Source organism: Heteronotia binoei, chromosome 20 (assembly GCF_032191835.1).
Source record: "Heteronotia binoei isolate CCM8104 ecotype False Entrance Well chromosome 20, APGP_CSIRO_Hbin_v1, whole genome shotgun sequence".
Taxonomy (NCBI): Eukaryota; Metazoa; Chordata; class Lepidosauria; order Squamata; family Gekkonidae; genus Heteronotia; species Heteronotia binoei.
This window is the reverse complement of record NC_083242.1, coordinates 16,378,182-16,404,217: the sequence shown is the minus strand read 5'-3', so window position 1 is coordinate 16,404,217 and position 26,036 is coordinate 16,378,182. Positions and strand designations below refer to the sequence as shown.

Sequence of the window (26,036 nt, the reverse complement as noted above, 5' to 3'; positions counted from 1 at the left end):
GCCAGAAGTGTAGCTTCACGACCGCTGTCTGGTTTTTAACGATATGTATATTTATAACAAATGTTGGATTTTAATTATTTATTATGAAATGTTAAATTTAAAGTGTAATTTATTTTTATGTTAGTTTTATATATGTTGTAAGCCGCCCTGAGCCACTCGGTGGGAAGGGCGGGATATAAATCCCAGATAAATAAATAAAAAAAAATAAAGAAGTCACAGGCGTCGAATCATAAACTCTTCTGAGTAAGCAAGCCCTTCCTTAACTTGTAAAAAGTATTTCAGGTTCACTTAACTAATACGGGCACTACAAATGGACAGATGATAGACTGCCTCATGCAGAATGTCGCCCAATAGCATGGTGGGAAAGAACACGTAACTGCACATGTTGATTGCACCGCTCCTGTTTTGGTCTATCATGGAAGGTCCCATGTATTTAGATACTTCAATGTTTGCAAATTTTGGCTTGCCTTTAAAAAAAAAATCCGCTCAGTATGGTCATAGAGGTTTTTGTGTACAATTCTCTTTTTAAATTTCAATTACACAATTATACAGTTCTAATACAGTTGGCGAGCAAATCAAATAGTTCTAATGAATAGCCCTATTTATACCCTTACCCCTTGGATCCACAAATCATCAATGAGGTTACGGGGATTTTCATTGGCCTTTCTCCCTAGAACCACCGAAGCCAGGGGTGGCAAAACTGTTATTCGAGAGCCACATGTGGCTCTTTCAGACATATTGTGTGGCTCTCAAAGCCCCCCCCCCCCCCCCCCCGCGCTGGCTGGCTTGGAGAAGGCATTTGTCTCTTTAAATCATTTCTCCAAGCCAAGCCAACTGGCAGCTGGTAGACTGCATTTAAAGTTAAACTTGCTTTCTTTCCACATCTTCCTCCCCCATCTATTTTCCTTCCAGCTCTCAAACTCTGACATTCATGTCTTGCAGCTCTCAAACATCTGATGTTTATTCTGTATGGCTCTTCCATTAAGCAAGTTTGGCCACCCCTGACCTAAGCCTTGCCTTGTTGTCACTGCCTGCTAAATGAAATGGTGTCACATATTTAATAAATCAAAGGGGGCATGGAGACATGAGGGCCATGGGGAGCCATAAAGCAACCTGCAAGCGTTGGGAAAGTAGCTCTCCTCCTCATGACCCTTTAATTTCAAACCTCTACCCCCGTTTCCAAGTGCTTCCAATTCAGGATATGCTCAGGGGAGACTCCCCACCCCCACCCCGCCGTGCTACACAAGCCACCAATGCAAACACTCCCTGTGCAATGCACTGCTTGGAAACCTTTCAGTTGCCCATTCTCCCTTCTTTGAAAGGGAGCTGATGCTCTCGGCCTGCTCCGATCCTTTTGCTGTCCAAACTCTGACTGTTTCTACACTTGACATAAGATCCTCTCTCGGTGTTAATCTACACTGCATGCCACTGTCACTTCTGTCTTGCTTTGCATTATCTTAAGTCGTCTACACTCGTTTTCTTGAATTGGCACCGAAAGTGGTTTCACCCTGGAGTTGCTCCTTGCTTTACAAGAGTACTTTTGAATAGGAGTTTTCTGCAGGCAGATTCAATGCTCATAAAATCAGAACCAACCCTGTGTCGAAGCAGCCTCTTATCTCCCTCGTTCTTCGCGGGGAGGAAATGCATTCCAGCCCTGTTTAGATGTGTTGTTTCATTGACAAACAGTACAGAGGACAGCCGTGTGCCTTTCTTCTATCGAGGCGGCTAATTTTAGATCTAGGGGCTTTTTTCCCCTCCCCTCCTGTGCTAGAGTCCATTTTAAACACAGTCAGAGAGAGACTGAAGGGCGCCAGGATATCCCGACACAGGAGAAGGAAATGCCTGCTGTTACCTGTTATGCAAGCTGAACCTTGAAATCCTGAGTGCCGGGAGGGGGAAACAAGAGAGAAGCCCAGCTCAGAATGATTAATGCTATGCTAAATGCGTGAGACCGAACGATGCTGATTCTTGAGCTCACCACTTCCAGAGCGAGACCTGGCAAACTCGCACAGCTAGAAGGGACCGAGCTACTGTATGGCTCAAAGGCCTCTGTTTTGCAGAGGGGATGCAGGGGCGTCCCACGAGAGGATGGAAAGGGAGGGCGAGGTCAGCTGTCAGAGGCACGCCGGTCTGCTGGACGGGACTTGTATGTTATCTACGTAACATTCTCCGTCTTGGTCAGGTGGTCCACTAGCTTGAAATTCTTGCACTGAAATCAAATCCTCCCCCCAGACAGATAATGGGCGAAATGGAGGAATGGGCAGAATACAAATAAAATAATAATAACAATAAAAATAACAATAATAATCCAGCTGACGGTTCCTGTGCAAAGCACATTTATGACCTAAGTAGATGAGATGCAGGGAGATCCGCCAGGCGCTTTATTGCAAATCAGGACGGCAATGCAGCAGTTTATCCCTTCTCCACTGATATAGTGTTACCTTTCTTGTGAGATCCTTGTGAGAATACTGTTGCCTTTCAAAAACGGCTGGTAGAAACTACATCATAGCTCTTTCCAGTTGGATATTAGACACAGAGCAGAGGCGGGAAGCCTAGTGCCTTTTCTATATAAGGACTGGGATGGACATTCAAAGCTGGTTTTGTTCATTTGGGTGCCATAGTGAGAGGTCAGGGGGTTGATGTTCAGGACTGGACCAAGAAGGAACATCTACATTCCTGATGCAACTCAGATGAGTTTAAAAAGAAGGAGCCATTGTTTACCAATTACGTCTCTAGAATGATGATATCTTAAATTTTGCTGGTTGCATACTCTAGAGCAGGGGTCCCCACCCCCAGGCTGCGGACCGGTACTGGTCTGTGCCTTGCTAGCAGCCGGGCCGTGAGTTGTATAATTATCCCATTATATATTACAATGTTGTAGTAACAATAATAATAAGGCATTGGATTTATATCCTGCCCTCCACTCCGAATTACAGAGTCTCAGAGCGACCCACAATCCCCTTTACTTACCTCCCCCACGACAGGCACCCTGTGAGGTAGGTGAGGCTGAGAGAGCTCTCACAGAAGCTGCCCTTTCAAGGACAACTCCTGCGAGAGCTATGGCTAACCCAAGGCCATTCCAGCAGCTGCAAGTGGAGGAGTGGGGAATCAAACCCGGTTCTCCCAGATAAGAGTCCGCGCACTTCATCACCACACCGAACACTTCAGAAATAAAGTGTACAATTGTATCATCATGAAACCATCACCCTCCCCCCCCCCGGTCCATGAAAAAATTGTCTTCCACAAAACTGGTCCCTGGTGCCAAAAAGATTGGGGACCGCTGCTCTAGAGTAGAGGAAGGAAATGCCAGCCCTGTTCAACCACATCAGGCATCCCAAAAACCTTTCCCTGAACCATTCAGCTCCATATTATTTATTTATTTATTTATTCAGCTTATATCCTGCCCTCCCTGCTGAAGTGGGCTCAGGGTGGCTTACATTTCATAAAAGTCAGATAAAAACCAGTAACGATATAAACTTCAATCATAAAAATATAAAAATACAGAATCATTAAAAACATAAACAGCATTGGGTGCTATTTCGATCTCGGAGAAGAACAGGTCCTAAAGTTGCAACTGTGCATTTGAGGTGGGCCAGATAATTCTGTTGTTATGGGGCCAAATGGTTAGTATCTCTTGTCATTGATCTTAGGCAGCAAATGCCTGGCGGAAGAGCACTGTTTTGCAGGCCCTGAGGAACTGTGCAGGCTCTCCCAGGGCCCTAACCTCCTCCAGAAGCTCATTCCACCAGCACGGAGCTGCAACAGAAAAGACCCTGGCTCTGGTTGCCTCGAGCCTGGTCTCTTCGAGGCAGGGTTTTGAAAGGAGGTTTTGCAACCCTGATCGAAATGCTCTCTGGGGAATATGCAGGGAAAGGCAGTCTCAAAGGTATGCAGGTTCCTGACCTTAAATTTGTGAGCCACCCTGAGCCTGCCTCGGCAGGGAGGGCGGGATATAAATAAATAAATATAGGACTTTAAAGGTGATAACCAGCACCTTGAAGCAAATCCGGAAAGCAATAGGTAACCAGTGCAGTGCTTTCAGCACAGGTTGAATATGCTCTTGTAATGGAAGCCCCGTTAACAACCTGGCTGCAGCATTCTGCACTAGTTGAAGCTTCCGGGTTTGGGACAAGGGCAGCCCCATGTAGAGGGCATTACAGTGATCCAGTCTCGAGGTGACCACAGCATGGATCACTGTCGCCAAGTCGAGAAAGGGAACCAACTGCCTTATCAGCCGAAGGCGATAAGACAGCTGATTTTGCAGTGGCTGCTACCTGGGCCTCCATTGTTAGAGAGGGATCCAGGAGCAGCCCGTGGCTTTTAACCTTTGGTGCCAGAGTAAGTGGCACTCGATCGAAGGCTGGAAGAGAGACCTCTGGTCCCGGACCACAACAACTTAGATACAGGACCTCCGTCTTTGTCAGATTCGATTTCAGTCGACTCAGCCTGAGCCATCTAGCCACGGCTTGTAAGGCCGTGGACAGATCTTCTGGAGTGGAGTCAGACTGCCCACCCATCAACAGATAGAGCTGGGTGTCATCTGCATACTGATGGCATCCCAGCCCAAACCTCTGGGCAATCTGGGCAAGGGGGCACATGTAGATGTTAAACAACATCGGGGAAAGGACTGTCCCCTGTGGCACACCACATGTAAGAGGGTGTCTCCAGGATAGTTCCCCCCCTATTGCCACCCTCTGTCCCTGACCCTGGAGAAAAGAGGACAGCCATTGTAGGTCCAGCCCCTGGATCCCAGTGTCAGCAAGGAGGCAGGTCAGTAACTGATGGTTAACAGTGTTGAACACAGCCGACATGTCCAATAGCATCAGTACCGCCAAACCTTCTCTATCCAAATGCCTCTGTGAGGGTTGACCAAAACTGTCTTCATTTCATGACCCAGACAAAAGCTGGATTGAAAAGATGACCCACCATGTGGATTATCACAATAGTAATTGCAAGGGGAAAGCCTTTGTTGGTCACCATTGCAACTGCTACCCTGGGGGTGGCCAAACTTTCTTAGCATAAAACAAATGCGATGTTTGAGAGCCGCAAGACATGAACAAATATTATACACATCTTTATTAAAACTTTTTATACTTTCTTTGCACAGAAAGATAAAATACATATGTGTGCAGTTTACAACACAACAATGCTAGGAGATTCTTTTTTTTAAAAAGGTGGGAATAACAGGCTCCATAAGACCAGCATAGGGAAAGGTTAGGGAGTTTTGTTTTGCTTTTTGCACATGAGAGAAGGAAACACACATGTACTATATAAATCACTGACCACCGTTTGCAGAATCATGTATCTCTATCTGCCTTGGCACCAAGGTCAGTAAATACAGCTCCTACAAGAGCTATGAAACTAAAGGGGAATCCTGCACCGGCCTCTTTAATAGTCTTTCCTTCCACTGGCTCCCTCAGCCCTTGTGCTCTCTTTCCCCAATCTACATCTCTGGGACACCTCTGTGGTGGAGAAGAGCTGGCAAGCCCACCTATTTCTCCCTCCTTCCCCACTTCACATGCAGTGGAAATAGTCACCTACCTATGGGTGAGAGCTCAGAGGCTGACTGAGGTCCCGATGCTAAGCATGTTTATTTGAGAGTAAGCCTGCATTAAGTTCCTCCTTGACCTCTGGGAGCCACAAAACATGCATAAAAGAGCTGCATGTAGCTCCTAAAGCACAGTTGGTCACCCCTGCCCTAGACTTTGCAAGACCTACCTATTCTCCAAGTCAGCATCTCATATGCTTTCTCTGCTTTTAAAGTTAGGGCTGATTCATACTGTTCTGCAGTTCCTTGCTCACCCCCCCCCCACCCCCGTAAAAGCCAGTTTGATGTAATGGACATTTGACTTGCCTCGACTCACTCCCCCCATCTACTGGCCTTCCTTCCTTCCTTGTGGCTCTCAAACATCTGACGTTCATATCTTGTGGCTATCAAACATCTGATTTTATTCTATGTGGCTCTTATGTTAAAGTAAGTTTGGCCACCCTTGCCATATAGGTACAACCTTACAGAAATCCGAGCAAACTGAATGGCAGTTGAACAGATGTAAGGAAAATAGGCCTGCTGTTGGTTATTATGTAGGATAGCCAAAAGATGGATACTCGGTTTTCTTTATGGCAAAACAGAACACCATGCCCACTGGATTATTCACACTGAATTATCACTTTCAATTGGAGTATCATTCTAATTTAAATGGCTCTTCCCTGCATTTGTATGCCATTGACAGTCATATATTAACACACACACAGAAAATTTTAACACCAGTAGTTCAAACAGCTTTAAAACATTCTACTTAGATTGACTTCACACTACCACACTTTTGAACATCTTAGGGTGCTTTCACACACACTAAATAATGCCCATTGAAGCCACTTGCAAATGGTTGCTGAAGATGACTGAAGCTGCATTATTGGGCATGTTTGAAAGCACCCCTAGCTTGATTCTTTTATTTTCTTCTTATACTAATCCCACGGCATAGCTGTCACCGAGAATGCAAAGTACATGGGAAGCTGCCCCCAGTAAAGTCTGGGTAAATGTAAACATCCCAGCAAAACTTGTTCAGTAGATTTTGCCGGCAGGTTTCAAATGCAATTTATGAACTTTTGGCTGACCATGCAAAGCACCGAGAGGCATTTCCATTCCAATGGTTCTTTTACTGAACAAATATCAGAACACACCAGAAAATTCATTCTGCTTGAGCCGCTCCATGGGGGCCCCCACCACTGTCCTACTGGCAACGTGACAAGTTGCCAGAGTCATGTTCTGCCATGAGATCGTGTTCTAAAGAGAGAAAGAGTCTGCAGACGTCCCACAATGAAAGTTGATGGATCAAGGCTCGCTCGAAAGGTTTATGAAACGGAGCTGGCTTCCTGCCAGGATCATTCAAACAGGAAGCTCATTATTCTGATCTCAAATGTAAGTTCACAAAGTAACATTCCCTACTTGGCCCGTCCCTCCGTTGACACTATTCCCTCCAAAATTCTTCCTAACAAATCCATTATCTGTTTCCTTCCCCAATGGAAAAGTGCCCCCCACCCCAACACTGCCCTGTTTTGCGAGGGATCTGGGAAAAGACAGGTTGCTTACCTGTAACTGTAGATCTTCAAGTGGTCATCTGTGCATTCACACTCATGGGATAGAGCGCCTGTGCCTGCATGGACTCTTATCTGGGAGAACCGGGTTTGATTCCCCATTCCTCCACTTGCACCTGCTGGAATGGCCTTGGGTCAGCCATAGCTATGGCACAGGTTGTCCTTGAAAGGGCAAGTGATGTGAGAGCCCTCTCAGGCCCACCCACCTCACAGTGTTTGTTGGGGGGGGGGAGAAGATATGAGAGATTGTAAGCCGTTCTGAGTCTCTGATTCAGAGAGAAGGGCAGGGTATAAATCTGCAGTTCTTCTTCTACTGGTCAACTAAAGCATTATTCTTGCAACACTTATTTCTCCATAAAAAATATTTAGGTAGAAAAAAATATTCCTGAGAACAAAATAGATGAATAAAAGTCAGCTACAAAGGGCATTTGGCTTTCTTCTTCCAAAATTATATGTTAGCAGTTGCTGGGGAAAGAGCAGGTGCTGTTCATTTGACTTTTGAAGGGAAAAGAGAACATGTGAAAGCCTAGGAACATCTTTCATTAAGGGACAAACTAGGTGACCCATGGCTGCCAATACCATTTTAGAGAAGGTATTGACCATATAAAAAATGCTGCAAGGGCTCAATTCTAATCAGGGCCGTTTTGGTACTTGAAAAGGTATGAGGCGGCAGACAAGATCTCCTGTCCCCTCCCCACCACCCCATCTGCACCACAGCCCCAATCAAGACCAAGACCTTGTAGCATTTTTAATGGACAAAAAATCTTCTCTAAAAGGGTGTTGGAGGAGGAGGAGGAGGAGGAGAAGAACTGCAGATTTATACCCCACCCTTCTCTCTGAATCAAAGACTCAGAGCAGCTTACAATCTCCTTTATCTTCTCCCCCCACAACAGACACCCGGTGAGGTGGGTGGGGCCGAGAGGGCTCTCACAGCAACTGCCCTTTCAAGGACAACCTCTGCCAAGGCCATTCCAGCAGCTGCAAGTGGAGAACTGGGAAATCAAACCCGGTTCTCCCAGGTAAGAGTCTACACATTTAACCACTACACCAAACTGGCTCTCTGGCTGGACCCATGGCTGTCTTTAACACCTAGTCTGGCTCTCAGGCATACTCTGTACTTGACATTTGAGTATAGTGTTGCCTGAACTTGACATTTCAACCATGTGAGGATCTTTAGAATAGCCCTCAAAATGGAAAAACAGGAAACTGGACATGAGACACAACCAACTGCATGGAGATTAAGCAGTTGTCAAGGCTGAACTGATTCAAATTTAACGAAGTTTTAGATGTTACCCCCAAAGACATACTTGGTTCAGCCATAATCCCTATGCCCATAACAGGATGAACTCTACATCCAGATACCAACCAAGCCCCAGTTAATGTGATCACCAAGAGTCAATAAGTCCTAGATTAAGTCTGGAAAAAAGCCATCAAGCAGGTGGGCTAGTTGACAATCATGAGGTTTCCACCTGTTGCCCTGAGAACAAGCATCAACACTTGATCTTGGGGGCAAAAATTGAGACCTGGCCACTTTCCCCTAAAAACCGATGTAAGATAACCCTTGGGAAAGGGCGATACGTTGGTCAATTTCTATGGTTTAACTTTCCATGGTCTAACTCTTCAGCCCAAGGGGACTGTGACAATGGTCTGGCATTCTGAGCCAACTCCCCAGGTAAAATAATAGGTCTGTCTACAAGAACTGGAAATTATGTTGGTTCCTGCCAAGTCAAGATAAAATCTCTTAGATCTTTTAATGTAAATTGGACATGGAAATCTCTGCCTCGATATTCAAGCTTTTACATTCTTACTTACTGGCAGCTGATACACAGGGATTTTAGAATAGTTGAGATCTCTCTAGCTTTTTGCTATTACACTCCTTTCTTCTTGTGGATTTCGACACGGTTAAGTAAGCATTAATTTAAGAGCAAGCCAAGGTCTGTAGACTGTACCCCTTTTGTTAGGGTACAGTGTTTCAGCCTTTCATTCTCATTTGGTCTTGAGCCAACGGTAGGGGCTGAAACTGCAGCAATTTTGTTTTCTTGTAGAACAGGCATCACAGTTCCTTGACATGAACAATCCATTAGTTACTTTTTTTACAAAGGTATCTGGGGAAAGCCTCAGAGGCAATAGGTCAAACAGGAGTGAAAGGGGAAACATCTCTGAAAGGAGTACCTCCAATTTGGCAAAGGCAATTTGACAGGTACCGTCAATAAGCATGGTGTTTTACCTACTAACAAACACAAAGAAAAATCCTTACCCCAAGGAGACTGCAATCTAAAATGTGATACAGGGAGAGAAAAGGATATGGAAGAAGATAATCTGGGATGAATGGGCTTCTACTAGAAACAGGAGCGACACTAGAGAGGCCACTGGTCTGAACAAACAGAGAAATCGTAACGAGGAGCTGGATAGCTTTCCCCTCTTTGAACATTGAACTATTCTTTAGCCTTTCAAAAATCAGGACCTACTTTTAAATCTGAAGTAGACCCATTCAGGTGGGCAGCCGTGTTGGTCTGAAGCAGAACAACAAAGTTTGGGTCCAGTGGCACTTTGAAGACCAACCAAGCTATGGCCTTTGGCTAATAAACTATTTGGAAGTTGTCAAGTTGACCAGCAAAGTTTAATTCTGATTATAAACAATTTTATAAACAATTTTATAGGTAACATATGGTAGCAAATCTATATCAATATCTTACAACTTAAAAAGAAAAATTTATCTACCCCATATCTTACTTTTCTCCCACCCCTCCCCCCATTACTTGAGCCCCGCCAGTTTTATTTACTTAAAAAAAAACAAATATTAAAGGTACCCTTAACTATTAAAAAACCCAAAAGTTATATTCTTCTTTTAAAACTTAATCATTATCAAAGACTGTCCAATGTCCTTTTATTTTCCACTCTTTTTCTATGTTATCTTCTGAACTTCTTCCACTCCATCTTAAAAACTTCCAAATCATAGTCTCTTAATATTCTTGTTAATTTGTCCATTTCACTCCATGTCATAACTTTTATAATCCAATCCCATTTCTCTGGTATTTTTTCTTGCTTCCACAACTGTGCATACAATGTCCTAGCAGCTGAGAGCAAGTACCAGATTAAAGTTCTATCTTCTTTTGGAAATGTTTCCATTTGTAGTCCCAACAGAAAAGTCTCTGCAACTTTGTTAAACTCATATCCCAAGATCTTAGAAATCTCTTGCTGAATCATCTGCCAAAACATTTTAGCTCTTTCACAAGTCCACCACATATGGTAGAAAGAACCTTCATGCTTTTTACATTTCCAACATCTGTCTGGCATCTTATTGTTCATCTTTGCCTATTTTTTAGGAGTTATATACCATCTATACATCATCTTAAAACAATTTTCTTTAATACTTTGACATGTTGTGAGTTTCATAGAGTTCTTCCACAGATATTCCCAAGATTCCATCTTTATTTCTTTTTCTCATTAATTGCCCATTTAATCATTTGAGATTTCACTACTTCATCTTCTGTAGACCATTGTAAAAGTAATTTGTATACTTTTGAAATTAATTTATCATTGTCTCCGATCAGAACTTTTTCCATTTCTGTTTGCTCTTTCCTTATTCCTTCAGTTTTTTCAGCAGAGAGCCAGTTTGGTGTAGTGGTTAAGTGTGTGGACTCTTATCTGGGAGAACCGGGTTTGATTCCCCACTCCTCCACTTGCACCTGCTAGCATGGCCTTGGGTCAGCCATAGCTCTGGCAGAGGTTGTCCTTGAAAGGGCAGCTGCTGTGAGAGCCCTCTCCAGCTTCACCCACCTCCCAGGGTGTCTGTTGTGGGGGAGGAAGGTAAAGGAGATTGTGAGCCGCTCTGAGACTCTTCGGAGTGGAGGGCGGGATATAAATCCAATATCTTCTTCTTCTTCTAATATCATTCTCTACCAAGCTCTTTATTTGTTGCATTTGAAACCAATCATATTTGTGACTCAATTCTTCAGCAGTTTTCAGTTCTATTTTTCCACTTTGTATTTTTGATTATATGACAACCACTTTTCTTCACCTATCTCAGCCGTTATCTTTATTACTTCAGCTGGCACTATCCATAAAGGTCTTCACTCATCTCCATATTTCTTGTATTTTGTCCATGTATTTAATAAATTGCTTCTTATATAATGGTGAGAGAAAAGACCATCCATCCTCTTTTTTCCATAATACAAATAAGCGTGCAGGCCAAATTTATTTCCGTGACCTTCTAACACTAGAAGTTTTTTGTTTAACAGCGTTATCCATTCTTTCATCCACACTAAGCAAACTGCTTCATGATATAATTTTAAATCTGGTAGTTGAAATCCGCCTCTCTCTTTTGCATCTGACAAAATTTTCATTTTAATCCTTGGCTTCTTTCCAGCCCACACAAATTCTGAAATTTTCCTACGCCATTTATCAAATTGTTTAGCATCCTTCACAATAGGAATAGTTTGAAACAAATACATTATCCTTGGTAGAATATTCATTTTAATTGCAACTATTCTGCCCAGCAATGACAAATTAAGCTTGTTCCATTTTAGCATATCTTCATCTATTTTATGCCATAACTTCTCATAATTATTTTTAAACAGATCAATATTTTTCATTGTTATCTCCACCCCTACATACTTTACCTTAGAGATGACTTCACAACGCGTTAGTTTCTGTAATTCTTGTTGTCTAGTCATCTGCATATTTTTACACAGAATTTTAGATTTTTCTCTATTTATAGAGAGTCCCGCCAACTCCCCATATTCTTGTATTTTAGTTAACAGCAAAGGTGTAACTTGTAAGGGATTTTCATTTATAAACATTATATCATCAGCAAACGCTCTGTATTTGTAAGTACATCCTTTTATTCATAAACCTTGTATATCTTTTTCTTCTTGAATCTGCATCAATAAAATTTCAAGAGTCATTATAAACAGTGGTGAAAGCGGACAACCTTGTCTAGTACCTTTGCTAATTTTCATTTCTCCTGTAAGATCTGCATTAACACACAACCTTGCCCTTTGTTCGGAGTATATTGCTTTTATCATTCTTATAAAACTTTCTCCCAGCTCCATTTTTTCCATTACTGCGAACATAAAGTCCCAGCGTAAATTGTCAAATGCTTTCTCTGCATCTGCAAAGAATAATGCTACTTCTTTTTCTGGATGTCTTTCATAATATTCTACAATATTTACAACAGTCTTAATATTGTCTCTTATTTGTCTTTTGGAAAGAAACCCTGCTTGATCTTCCTTTATAAAATTTATCAGATGTTGTTTAAGCCGTTCTGCCAAGATTCTTGTAAATATTTTATTGTCATTTAATAACGAAATTGGTCTGTAATTTTTTACATTCGTGGCATCTCTATCTTCTTTAGGTATCAACAAAATTTCCATGTATTTGGTACTTTCCCTTTTATTCTTATTATATTCATCAACTTCTGCAATTTTGGTATTAATTCATCCTTAAGAGTTTTAAAATATTTAACTGTATATCCATCTGGCCCAGGAGCTTTTCCATTTTTCATTGCATTGATTGCTGCTTCAATTTCTATCTTTTCAATTGGATCATTCAAAACTTTTCTCATATTTTCAGTTAGGGGTTCTATTTTTAACTTTTGTAGATATTCATCTATCTTCTCCTTTTTTTATTTTAACACCTTTAAACTTGGCATAGTACTTGAAAAATTCTCTTTTTATCCCCTCTTGAGTAACCACTTTCCTTCCATCTACCACAATTCTACTAATAATTCTATTTTCTCTCTTTTTCTTCAATTGCCAAGCCAAATACTTTCCCGGTTTATTTGCTCCCTCAAATGATTTTTGCTGAAGTCTTTTCAAACTCGATTTCACTTCTTTATTCAACAAATGTCTCAGTTGAGTTTGTAGTATTGTAATTTCCTTTAAAATTTTCTTTTTTCCCTGGTATTTTTCTCAGCTCCCCTTCCTTCTTCTTTATTTCATTTTGAATGTCCAACAACTGTTTTTCTTTTCTTCCCTTGTCTTTATTATTCAAAGTAATCAACAATCCTCTCATTACTGCTTTATAAGCATCCCAGACCGTCTGGAAATCAATATCTTCATTATCATTCACTTGGAAAAAAGCTTTAGTTTCTTTTTCTAGATATGTCACTGTTTCTTTATTCTGTAGCAAATCATTCAGTCTCCATCTTCTCAATTTCTTGGACAATTTTGTAACCCACATTATTGGGTTATGATCAGCCCCAATTTTAGGTAAAATCTCTATCTTCTTTGTTATAAGACTTAAGTCTTTAGTTCCCCACAGCATGTCAATTATAGAAAAAGTTTTGTGTCTTGTTGAAAAAAAGGTATAGTCCCGTACTTCAGGATTAAATTTCCTCCATATATCTTTTAAATTTTCTTGTTTAGCCAATTCAAAGAAAGACTTTGGCAATTTCCCTTATTTCCCATCATTTTTTTCCCTCCAGATCTATCCAGTGAGTTCTTAACTGTTCTATTAAAGTCTCCCATTAATAATACTTGATCATAGGACAGTTCATCAAATTTTTGTGTAATGTCTTTGAAAAAAGCATCCTTTGCACCATTAGGCGCATACAATCCCAATAACAACATTTTTTCCCCATTTAATATTGTCTCCACTGCTACAAATCTTCCATCTTTATTTTAAACACTAATTTTGGCTCCAATTCCTGTTTGATATATAAAATCACTCCTCTTTTCTTCTGTTCAGCTAGTGAAAAAAATTCTACTCCCAATTGTTTGTTCCATAAAAATTTATAATCCTTTTGTTTAATATGTATTTCTTGCAAACATATTATATTACAGTTTTGTTTCTTAATCCAATGACATGTTGCCCTTCTTTTTTTGTGGTGAATTTAGTCCATTAACATTCCAAGACAATAATTTGTAATCCATCATGGTGCAAATTCTTTATTTTCTTCAAAAAATCTACGCAACTCCTGAGCATTTGAAATTGTGACTCTTTTCCCCTGGAGTTCAAAGCTCAAACCTTCAGGTATAATCCATCTGCCATTGTCCCTCAATTTTTCTGTCAGCTTTTTATATGTTCTCCTGTCGTTTATCACTTGCCTTGGCAACTCCTTCATGATTCTCACTTTACTGCCTCCCACTATCAGTGCCTTTTCAAAATTTTTATTCATAATCCTTCCCACCATTTCCTTTGTCATATATCTTATAACAACATCTCTTGGTAGATTATTTTTCTTGGCAAAAAGTGAGTTCACTCTGTACATATAATCATACATATTTTTAGTCTCTTCAGGATCTTCCTCTAAAAATTCTGCAATTATTTTTATTATATATCCTTTCAAGTCACCATCCTCCACTTCAGGTACTCCTCTCAGACGTATCTGAGTTTCCATCAATTTGCAGTCATGGATTGTCACTTTTTCTTGAATTTTCAACAAGGTGTAATCATATACTTTCATTTTCCCTTCTACTTCCTGCACTTTCTTAGATGTTTCCCCAGTTTCCTTTCTGAGATCTTCCATATCCTTTTTAATCTCTGCAATAATTTCTTCTTTCGATTCATCTATCATCTTCCTCACCCCTCTCATCATTCTGGCTTCCATTGCGTCCAATTGCTCCTGCATCTTCTCCAATGAAAGAGCCCTTGTTTGGGGCTGCTTGGCTTCAGACATTAAAAACACCAAAAATTTTAACTTCACAGATTTCGGATTTAACTGTCAAATTCAAAAGATTAGGGCTTGCCTTTTATAATCAGCTTAGTTTCAGCTTCCTCAGAGCTTCCTAGACCAAGATATAAATTTTTAAAACTGTAAAAACCCTTCAAAAAACAACGAAATTTTAAATCTCACCGATTTTCATTTTGACTATCAGATTCAAAAGAGTAGGACTTGCCCTTTACGGCAAGCCCAATTTCACCGTCCTCTGAGCTCCCAAAGTCCAGATATTAATTTTTAAAATCTTTAAATTTTCCAAAATGGCGGCAGCAACTTTTTATTACTCCTTGCAATTTCTTTTCCCTTTTAAAAATTTCCAAGGACCGCACAAATAATATGACCAATAGTTCTTATCTTCTTACCCTCTTTTCAGTTGATTCCAACAATTTATACTGTCCCGAATTCTTTTTATAACAATGTTTTTAATTTAGCCTCCCAGCAATGGCCGCCAATGTTTCTCAATGGTATATATTCCTAGAGTAGGTTTTCTTTCCACTACTTCCTGTTTTTGTTACCACAAAGCCACAAGGAGATCTCACGATACTTGACGTATTTCCTGTCTTGCTCAGATGTGCTGCAGGTCTGTTCCAGTATGACGATGTTGCTTTTTCTTTCCAAAACCGCAAGTAGACAAAACAATAAATTCCTTCCCACTTTTTAGCAGTTTTTAACACTGTCCATTATATTAATAAAATCCAAATTTCACCTCTTCCTTCCCTCTTCTTCCAAGCTCTTTATATTTCCTTTTCCTACCTTTTAACTTTGTCCCTTTAAGCTATAAATAGCTCCGGAATGAAAAAATAATCTTCTGTACCTTTTCTTCCAATTATCCAAGTTTCCACTGGTCTTTCAAAGCTTTAGATGTTTAGCAATGTCCAAGAAGGTTAGGATCTTGACGAGCTTATGTCAAATAAATGACTCTGGGCACTTCTGCAGACGATGACTATGCAACTTCCCCTGAGACCCCTCAAAGCCTCAAAGAAGTCCCCCCCCCCGGGGCTCCCTTTTAGCCAAGGTAAATCTCATTAAAGTTTTCTGTGCATGTCTTGGACTAATCTCTAACTGAGAAAAGTAGGCAGTAGGCATTAATTTGCCCTCCACTACCCCGAACAGAAGTTCCAGCCTGCTCCCGTTATGAGAGACAGCTCAGCTCGGCATTTTCCTCCCCCGGAAGTCTCTGTGTGAATGCACACTTCTTCAGAAAAAATGAACTGGAAATTACCAGTCCACAAGTCCATATATATAGGCAGTAACTCTTAGCATTCCACAATTAAGGATACATTTGCCCATCAGTCTCCAATTTTGATGTATTTATTTCCTTCACTATTCATTTCCCCCCAGAATTAAACCCAAACAAATGGTAGCCATATAAATGAAACTTGTTTTTTCCTGTTTGGTCCTTGAACCTGTTAAATGCCTTGAATCTGTTAAATGTCTTCATGATGCTGTATGCTAATTTACTGCTCACCTTCTACCTATATGTAGCCATTTGTCACACTGTCTTTTATGAGGAAGGATTACACCACAGGTAGTCCAGCAGTTTAGTCCAGCAGAGTCTGTGTCCATTTGTACAAGTCTGGACTGTAGTCAGCCTGGCACAGTTGTTTTCTCCCGTTCCCCTTGAATGGGGGTGGCCAAACATGCTTAATGTAAGAGCTGCATAGAATAAACATTAGATGTTTGAGAGCCACAAGACATGAGCATCAGATGTTAGGGAGGGAGGGAGGGAAAATGGAGCAGGAAGGAGAGGTGGTAAGAAAGCAACTTTAACTTTAAATGCATTCTCCAAGCATTGGGGGCTTTGAGAGCCTCAAAATGTGTGTGAAAGAGCCACACTTTGGCCACCCCTGCTTTAGAATATTCAGTACATGAGACACCATACTGTGGGGCATGGAGAAGGCCTGGGGTTCCCTGTCTCCAACAGAGTTTGGAATCGGTGATTCGCTCTGCCTTCTGGAATAGGTTTCAGTGGTTCTTCAATGTACGGCTTAGAACATCTTCATTGTCCTGAACAGAAGTTTTAGCATTGCCATGACACCAATCTCAATTTTAGAGCTTCCCCCCTTCCCCCACCGCAACAACTCCCTTCAGTTGAGATCCTGATGTAGAAAGGGCTGGGGTTTTTTCATCCATTCACTGCTGGTCAGAGCAAGAGTTCAAGCAAAGGTCCTGTGAAGGGAAACAGCCTTGCTAGCACAAGGAGTTTTATTTTGGGCAAGGAAGCTTCAGTAAAGTTTTTTTCCCTCCCCTCCTTTTGATGAATAATTGGTCCTTCAGATAAAAGATGGAGAGCCAGAGGAGAGCTTGTTCAGTGCTCATTTAGAGTCCCGTGTTGCACGGAGAAAGAATTCACAGATCAGAAGAAAGAGGAGGAAGTAATCCAGCACAGGCAAGTGATTACGGGAGTTGACATTCCACGGAAATATCCAAGTTCTGTAGTCCTGCCCAATGCTACTGAAGGGAATATTTAAGAATTTTTATCCTGCTTTTCTCCCACCTTGGGAACTCAACACGGTTTAGCGAAAACACACACAATAATAAAGAATTAAAAAGTAAAGGTAAAGGTAGTCCCCTGTGCAAGCACCAAGTCGTTACCATCACAGCATGACGTTTTCTTGGCAGACTTTTTACGAGGTGATTTGCCATTGCCTTCCCCAGACATCTACGCTTTCCCCCCAGCAAGCTGGGTCCTCATTTTACCAACCTCGGAAGGATGGAAGGCTGAATCAACCTTGAGCTGGCTATCTGAACCCAGCTTCCATCAGGATTGAACTCAGGTCGTGAGCAGAGCTTGGACTGCAGTACTGCAGCTGAGTCAACCTTGAGCTGGCTATATGAACCCAGCTTCCACCGGGATCGAACTCAGGTCATGAAGAGCTTGGACTGCAGCTGAGTCAACCTTGAACTGGCTATCTGAACCCAGCTTCTGCCGGGATCGAACTCAGGTCGTGAGCAGAGCATGGACTGCAGTACTGCAGCTGAGTCAACCTTGAGCTGGTTATCTGAACTCAGCTTCCGCCGGGATCGAACTCAGGTCGTGAGCAGAGCTTGGACTGCAGTATTGCAGCTGAGTCAACCTTGAGCTGGTTATCTGAACCCAGCTTCCACCGGGATCGAACTCAGGTCGTGAGCAGAGCTTGGACTGCAGTACTGCAGCTTACCACTGCGCCACTGGGGTCCCCCACGCACAAACCCCACACACACAACCCAGCAACCTCCCCCAAACATAAATGAGTCAGGAGGTCATCCCAGGCTGCTGCTGTTTCTGCTGACATCACTTACACAAGGATGTGAGTCAAGGACCAAGAGCACTTTGGCCAACAGCAGGCTTTAAGGGGGGAGGGCAAGTGCCTAGAGGCCATGCCAACTCCCCCCGCCCCATCCCAACAAAGCAAATCCTGTTGCCATGCCCTGCATGTAACCTTCTTGGTTTTGGCTTAGCAACAGAGGACAGCTTGCACTTTGGAGGGGGGTCTTGCATTTGTCCATCCAGCAGTTGACCCCAGAACAGAAGCTATCAGGCTCAAGTTATTCCCTCAAGAAGAAGAAGGCCGCAGATTTATACCCCGCCCTTCTCTGTGAATCAGTCTCAGAGCAGCTTACAATCTCTTTCCCCCACAACAGACACCCTGTGAGGTGGGTGGGGCTGAGAGAGCTCTCCCAGAAGCTGCCCTTTCAAGGACAACTCCTACCAGAGCTATGGCTGACCCAAAGCCATTCCAGCATCTGCGAGTGGAGGAGTGGGGAATCAAACCCAGTTCTCCAAGATAAGAGTCCATGCACTTAACCAGTACACCAAACAGCATTTCAGGACAGAAAAACAGAGCCCACCCGTATCAGGGAACATTCTATAGCAAATCCATTCACCCACAACTATAGACACATGAAAGCTTAGCAAGCCCAGTTTATTCACAGCTGACCTGTCCTTGCACACAAACCTAGCGGAAATGGTATCTGCAGATCTTTATGTCTGTTTACTGGCCTTTGTTTATTCTACCCCTCCCCTTTTGCAACGGGGGCCTTTTGTCTATGCGAATTCCTTCTGTTGTGGTGGTGGTTAAGGAAGTGTTTATGAGAGCAGGGGAAGCTGATTTTCCCCCCTATTATGCCAGATGCATTTGCCTCTTTGTATATTGTTCTTGTCAGGCTAATTGGATCTATAAATTACTTCCATTAAAAGTTAATAACGGCAGTGAAGGAGGGCGGGGTGGAGGAAGAGGTGCTCAACGGAATCACGCAGGGGGCTGTCCAGGAATGGGGGCACTAGCGATGCACACTTTGAAGGAGAGGAGGACAAGTCGGACAACCCTTTTGGGGTCACAGGCTTTGGGTTCTCTCCCTCTGACCCTTAAACAGATTTCCTGCATGGCTAGACAAATCCCCTCACCTCAGTTTCCTCATCTGAGGAAAATGAATAACCGGATATTTAGGATACACACAAGGCGGGAAGCAGCAGTGGGATTCTAAATGTTTGTAATGATCTTCAAGACCATGGGAAGAATGTGCCAAAGAAATACAAACTATGATTGCACTTTGATAGCACTTTGAAGCTTTCCTGCCATTACACAGCGGGAGATAAATTCTTCTATCTAGACATTTCCCACGGGGGGGGGGGAGTTAATTTCCCTACCCCGTGACATCCCGTGTTTCTGCAAATGTTCCTCAAAAGCATCTGAGACCCTTCAAACACAAGCACATTCGCACAGCTCATATAATAAGCTGTGAGCGTGAATATCTCTGCGAGATTCATGTGATTTTTTTAAACAATGACAATTAAAATATGGTTATCTTCCTTTGTTGAGAAAGAAAAAGAAATCAGAATTTGTACTGGCATGGAGTGTGTGCCATGCCACTGATTCCATGCCCAGCCATTTCATGTTTTCCCCTTGGTCTTAGGCTTAACGCACTGACCATGAGGTTTCTGAAATGTATGTCAATAGATCAAAAGCAGGTTTGCAATTTACAGATACACACCTGAATAGCAAACTCAAGATGGCTACACCACAGACATTGTCTCCAGATTTGGATGCAATAATTCAGAGCAAAAGATGTCAGTTATCAGACATTGTTAAGCAAAATATTTCAAAAGTGCTAATCTTTTAAGCATATTTTAAGTTTTTAAAAATATCTTTAACTGTGGTTGTCTGTTTCCTTTAAAGAGTTTACATCTCCACTACCTGGCATTACATTTTATGACACACATGGCCTGGCCCGACAAGGTCTCGTTTGTGTCAGATCCGGCCCTCATAACAAATGAGTTCTACACCCCTGCCCTATCCTTCACAGCTCACTGGCTTTTGAGTAATTTCACAGCCATGGACATCTCCACTTAAGTCTTTTTATAATGCATGCCCAATGATAGAGAGGTATAATACCCATCCTGAAATTTTCTTCTCCCTGCTCTTCCGTTCAGGTTTCGTGCTGGTGATTGGGATGGTGACGTTCTATCGTATTGGACCCTACACCAGTCTGTCCTGGTCCTGCTACCTGAACATTGGGGCGTGTCTCCTGGCCACAGCCGCTGCTGCCATCCTCATATGGAACATCATTCACCGACGAGAGGACTGCATGGCGCCCCGAGTCATCGTCATCAGCCGCACCTTGACGGCTCGTTTCCGACGTGGCTTAGAGAACGACTATGTCGAGTCGCCGTGTTGAGAAGCTGGGCGTGAAAGGGGAGGCTTGCTCGGGAAGATTTACAAATGGATTGCTTTCTATAAATACAGCATGTAATTTAAACACTGACGAGTGGGGAGGGAAATGATGATTCCCTTTTCGGTTAAAGAAGCCCAACGCTATTAACAGGATGGGCCAAACCATTATACATATGTACATTATACACCATCCCTCTCCAGTGATGTACAGTGTAAAAATATTAACAGCTCAACTACCTTTACGGAACTTCGAGCACAGGACAAGGAGACTGGATCTGGGGGAGACTACAATGAATCTGGTCGGATTATGGGAACGGGGATGGAAGTGGCAGTCCAATATTCCAAGTTTGACCCTTACTTTGAGAGAAGAATCAGTTCAAGGGCTCAGCTATAGAAACGGCCCTTTCTTGGAACCAACAACATGAACAGCTCTAAGAGGAGGCAATCGCTTGGCCCAAGCCGTTTTTACCGCCCACATCACACAATCTGAAGTGCTTCTATAATATTTCAGGTTATCGGGGACAACCAGCTGACTTCAGGTGAACCTATGGTTGGATGCAAAAACAGTGATTCCCACATCAGTGCCTGGCAAAAGTTAAGGGCAAAATTCTATTATATGTAATGGGAGGGGTTTTTTTAAAAGAGGGAGAGAGAATGAAAAATTAAGACTTCCAGCTTGTCTAGATGATACTGGATTTATATCCCACCCTATACTCTGAATCTCAGAGCTGTCACAATCTCCTTTACCTCCCCCTCCCACAACAGACACCCTGGGAGGTAGGAGAAATCTTACAGCAGCTTCAAGGACAACTCCTACGAGAGCTATGGCTGACCCAAGACCATTCCAGCAGCTGCAAGAGGAGGAGTGGGGAATCAAACCCGGTTCTCCCAGATAAGAGTCCACGCACTTAACCACTACACCAAACTGGCTCCCATACGCACTCGCTGGAACACAAATAGAGAAGAATCAAAAGCAGTAAACAAACAGGGCTTCCAAGAGCCACCATGAGCCCCCAAAGAGCCAACTGCTACATTTAAGTCCCCTCAAATTCACAAGAAGCATTCATGTTCCTTGACTAGGATGCTTATGTTTCTTATATATCCCACAGGCATCTTGCCTGGTAGTCCCTCTCCAACTTTACATCTCTATCCCCCCACCCTTCCCTCAGCAGCTCGAGAGAAAGCATCATTCGGTTTCGCACCCCCCCCCAACAACAGTCATTTGTGCTAGGTCCATATTTTAAGATTTCTCAAAGGCTAATTACTCTTACATTTAAATGTGAAAAAACCCATGTCAGAATAAGAATGATACAGAACAAGCACCACATATAAGTAGTCTGGAATCCCTGGAAGCATGGCATCAAAACTGTTCTTAAAAACTCAATCATGCAGTAAACCTGACCACAAGTTGTGGTTCTGTGATGCACGCAACCTTGTGATCATGTTTCCTCTCCTGATCTATAAGGAAGCTACGTGGGTCGCAGAGTCACTGAGCTTCAGATGGCGGGAGAATGGCTTATCGATAAACCAGGAGGCAAACACACGCACACATGGCTCTCTCTGTTCTAAAGCGTTTATCGGTGTTTCTCTCAACGAATCAGGTCCATTACAAGAGATTATAGACAGTTTGATAGCACCTCCAATGTGGTACAATGAATTCTTAATTGGCTAACTGATCATGACCTCAGAACTTTGCCCCAATCCCAAGTTACATGAGCAGGTGCACAGGTGTGTTTTGTAGAAAAAGCCCAGCAGGAACTAATTTGCATGTTAGGCTACACTCCCCTCACACCAAGCCAGCCGGAACTATGTTCCTGTGCATTCCTGCTCGGAAAAAGTCCTGGAAACAAGGATTTTTAAATAAATTTTCCCCCTTCCCCCCAAGTTGAAGCATTTGAATTTTTTTATCACCAAAGCATAGTGTTTGATGGCCCTTTGGGGCAGACCCTATGACATGCCATTGCTCTCAAGCCAAGCAGGAATGCAAATGTGACAACTAGCATAGATAGACGTCACACCCTTTGAACCCTGGCCAAGTCAGCCAGAACTGCTTTCCTGCTAAAAAAAACCCAACCCCCCCCCTGGTTTTTAGTAACTTGCATTGAGCAAGTGGTCTGATTCTCCTCTTGATTTCAGGTGCCCACCAACCTCCACTCCACAGGAAGTCTCCAGAGTTCCTTCATAATGTTCCCTGAGAACCATCTACCGTGAGCTACGGATAAATCATATAGCCAAAAGACCAGGCTGCCTTTCCATCTACCTGGTTTGCTTTCCGGAAAAACCCCATAGTTCCTGGAACAAAATGTGCTCTAATAAACTGCATTTTTAATAGATTAAAAATATTGGAATATTTAAGATATGTTATTTCAGCTATTACTGTAATAACCATATTATTATTATGTGAAATTAAAACCAATATTGACCATGCAGTCAATTTCACTGTACTATTTGGTGTAAGTGTGTTTATTTGAGATGTACATAAATGAAATAGCATTACCTCCTAGAATTCTAACAATTAAAGGATAACAGTCAGCTTATTCTATATTCCAATAGCCAACCACAACCCCCATTTGCAGATAGTGAAACCTGCGAATTGGGGCCACATGCCAGCTAAAGAGATTCTTCTACAAATTCAGGGCAGTCTAGGGTTGCCAGCCTCCAGGTGGGGCCTGGAGATCTTCCACTTTTACAACTGATCTCCAGCTGGCAGAGATCAGCTCCCCCGGAAGGCTTCTTCAAAGGGTGAACTCTATGGCCTTGTACCAAGCTGAGGCCCCTCCCCTCCCCATCCCCGCCCTCTCCCAGATCCACCCCCAAATTTTCCAACACAAACCTGAAGACCCTATGAAAAAACTTTACAAGACAAACAGTGGGGGGAGCTTAAATCCCCCCCCTCAAAAAAAAAAAAACAAAAAAAATTTCCCCTCCAATAATCACCTACCTGGGTCCAGTGTCAGAAGCACAGTAGCCCAGGAGCTGCAGCAGATGGTGGGTGGTGATGGAATGTGATTTCTCCTTCTGCGACTTCCACCCCCCCACCCCCGCCCCACCCCCCCAAGAAATTATACCCCTTGCTGCTGGCCTGCTGAAAGCAGGTGAGGGGAGCAGCAAGGGTGAACATAAGAGAAGCCATGTTGAATCAGGCCAATGGCCCATCCAGTCCAACATTCCGTATCACACGGTGGCCAAAAAAACAGGTGCCATCAGGAGGTCCACCAGTGGGGCCAGGACGCTAAAAGCCCTCCCACTGTTGGCCCTCCCAAGTACCAAGAATGCAGAGCATCCCTTGCCCCAGACAGAAAGCTCCAACAATATGCTGTGGCTAACAGCCACTGATGCACCTCTGCTCCATATGTTTATTCAGTCCCCTCTTGGTGGGGGCAGTGAATGGAAAGGGTAGGGGGATAGTGAGGTGCCAAGTGTAGGGGGTAGGTGGGAAGAGAGCAAGAGGGGGGGGGGGGCGAGTGGATTGCCAAGAGACCTTGACGGTCTCTCCAAGGTCTCAGGCAGAATCTTTCACATCACTTGCTGCCTGTCCCTTTTAACTGGAGATGCTGAGGATAGAACTTGGGACCTTCTGTGTGCCAAACAGCGGCTCTTTCGCTGAACCATATCCCCACCCCTTTCCATGGCAGACTGGGAATTTGGACTTGGTTTCTTCCAGATCCTAGTCTAACCACTGCACACACTGCCATTTCTGACTGTGAATACCAGACAGCTCCACACACACTCCACCCACATCTCACCAATAATCCACTTTGCAACACCTCCTGAAAGAGGTCTGACATAGAAAGTGTGGCAGAATTATAGGCGAGACGGAACAGTTCTGTATAGTGGCCTGAATTTGCTTAGACCTGTCTGCTTGGTTATCTCCCATAGGGCATTGCAGGAGGCTCTTCAAGACTGACAATCCACCCAGCACTCTGCTCTAAAAGAACTGTTTGCATTTCTGAGCTCCAGTCTCAAAGCCAAAACATCTAGATATGAGGACCTGTGGCTCCAAGCTTCTGCCTTGACGGGCGGTCATCTACACTTTCCCCCCAGCAAGCTGGGTACTCATTTTACCGACCTCTGAAGGATGGAAGGCTGAGTCAACCTTGGGCCAGCTACCTGAACCCAGCTACCGCCAGAATCGAACTCAGTTCGTGAGCAGAGAGTTCAGACCACAGTACTGCAGTACTGCTGCTTTACCACTCTGTGATAGTTATAAATTAAAGAGGTCATTTGCTCTCAACCAAAGACGATAAACACTGACTTTACACATACACAGGCCTCCTAATGTTTGTTTCCAGCAGATCTGTATGTGTTGTGTGTGTGTGTGTGTGTGAAGGAACAGACTTGAAAACCCTCCCTGTTCCTTTGGGTTGGTCACTGGGAAGTCAGAATTCCCCACAGCTGTCCTCGAGTCTCTACTGGGTGACCCCTCCCCATCGCTACCCAAGGGGGCCAAAAGCAACTGAGAGTATCTACAGCCAAACAAAGTTGCATGTCTAGCACTCTGTATCTGCACCACAGGTAAAGAGGATCCGCCTAGTTGCCACACCACTCCTATCAGCTAGCGAGGGTGGGATCTAACACAGCTTTACGATTTATGCTGCATATAGGAAGACCGAATAGATGTGGTGTGTTTCCAGAGGTCAAGTTCAGAGCGTTCAAAATATAAGAGCTTTTAATAAATAATAAAAAGAATATACGGTCTGTTCAAGAATTCAGTCTAAGCAAAGGAATGAAGAAAAGGTGAAAACATGAGGTCCCCCTTTCCTTACGCTCGGTACTTATTCTAAATAATGTTTAAATAGGCTAAGCTAGTATTACTCAAAGCTGCAGGCAATTTCAAGTTCTTCATTACTTTCGTTCAGAAGCAGGATGAATTCAGAACCCTGCATGATTGAGAACCCTCACATGATTGGGACTTCTTCCCATTACTCCTTGCCCCATGGAGTCCCTAGGTAAAATCTTAGTCCTTAATGGTTTATGCCCATCCAAGGAGAACAAGATTCAAGAGAGATTCTTCTCTGTGTCATGAAAACCTTGGGGAGTCCATCCTAAGTTGGAGTCAGTTTGATCTTCCTGCTTCATTGTTGCGATTTGGCTGTTTCCCTCTCTACCCTTTGGATGTCACCTGCCAGCAGTGTGTGGAGTGGGAAACCATTATCCTGTTTTAGCCAGTCATAAGCACAACCCAGACCATGAACGCTCTGTGCCTGGAGCTGGATGGCTCCTTCCCCCAACCCCCTCTGAGCCTGCAACTGAGTTCCTAATCACATGCAGAGTGTAATCACAAAGACTGAAATACCATGGCAGATTCTCAGGTAGAGGGCATTTCTCTACAATATATATTAATTTTGCACACACAAATCAACATTCTAATGCAGTACTAAAACTCAAGTTTCTGCTATGCAATGTATCATCCCATGATGTATGTGACATACCTAGCACCAATATCTTCTCATGCCTTTCTAGTACAAGAAGAAGAATTGCAGATTTATACCCCGCTCTTCTCTCTGAATCAGAGACTCAGAGCGACTTACAATCTCCTATAACTTCTCCCCCCACAACAGACACCCTCTGAGGTGGGTGCGGCTGAGAGGGCTCTCACAGCAGCTGCCCTTTCAAGGACAGTC

General features: G+C 43.1%; 2 protein-coding genes across 3 annotated transcripts in view; one reads left to right on the top strand and one right to left on the bottom strand.

Moving 5' to 3' along the window:
• Nucleotides 1-22,856, top strand: part of TMEM204 (transmembrane protein 204) — a 59,739-nt gene extending 36,883 nt beyond the window's left edge. Inside the window, exon 3 of the mRNA XM_060260943.1 lies at nucleotides 20,172-22,856. Coding sequence (XP_060116926.1) covers nucleotides 20,172-20,416 — 245 coding nt within the window. The 3' untranslated portion in view covers nucleotides 20,417-22,856. The remainder of the gene's footprint in view (nucleotides 1-20,171) is intronic.
• IFT140 (intraflagellar transport 140) overlaps nucleotides 1-26,036 on the bottom strand; it is a 133,015-nt gene that overhangs the window by 66,768 nt on the left and 40,211 nt on the right. The gene's annotated exons all lie outside the window — the stretch shown is intronic.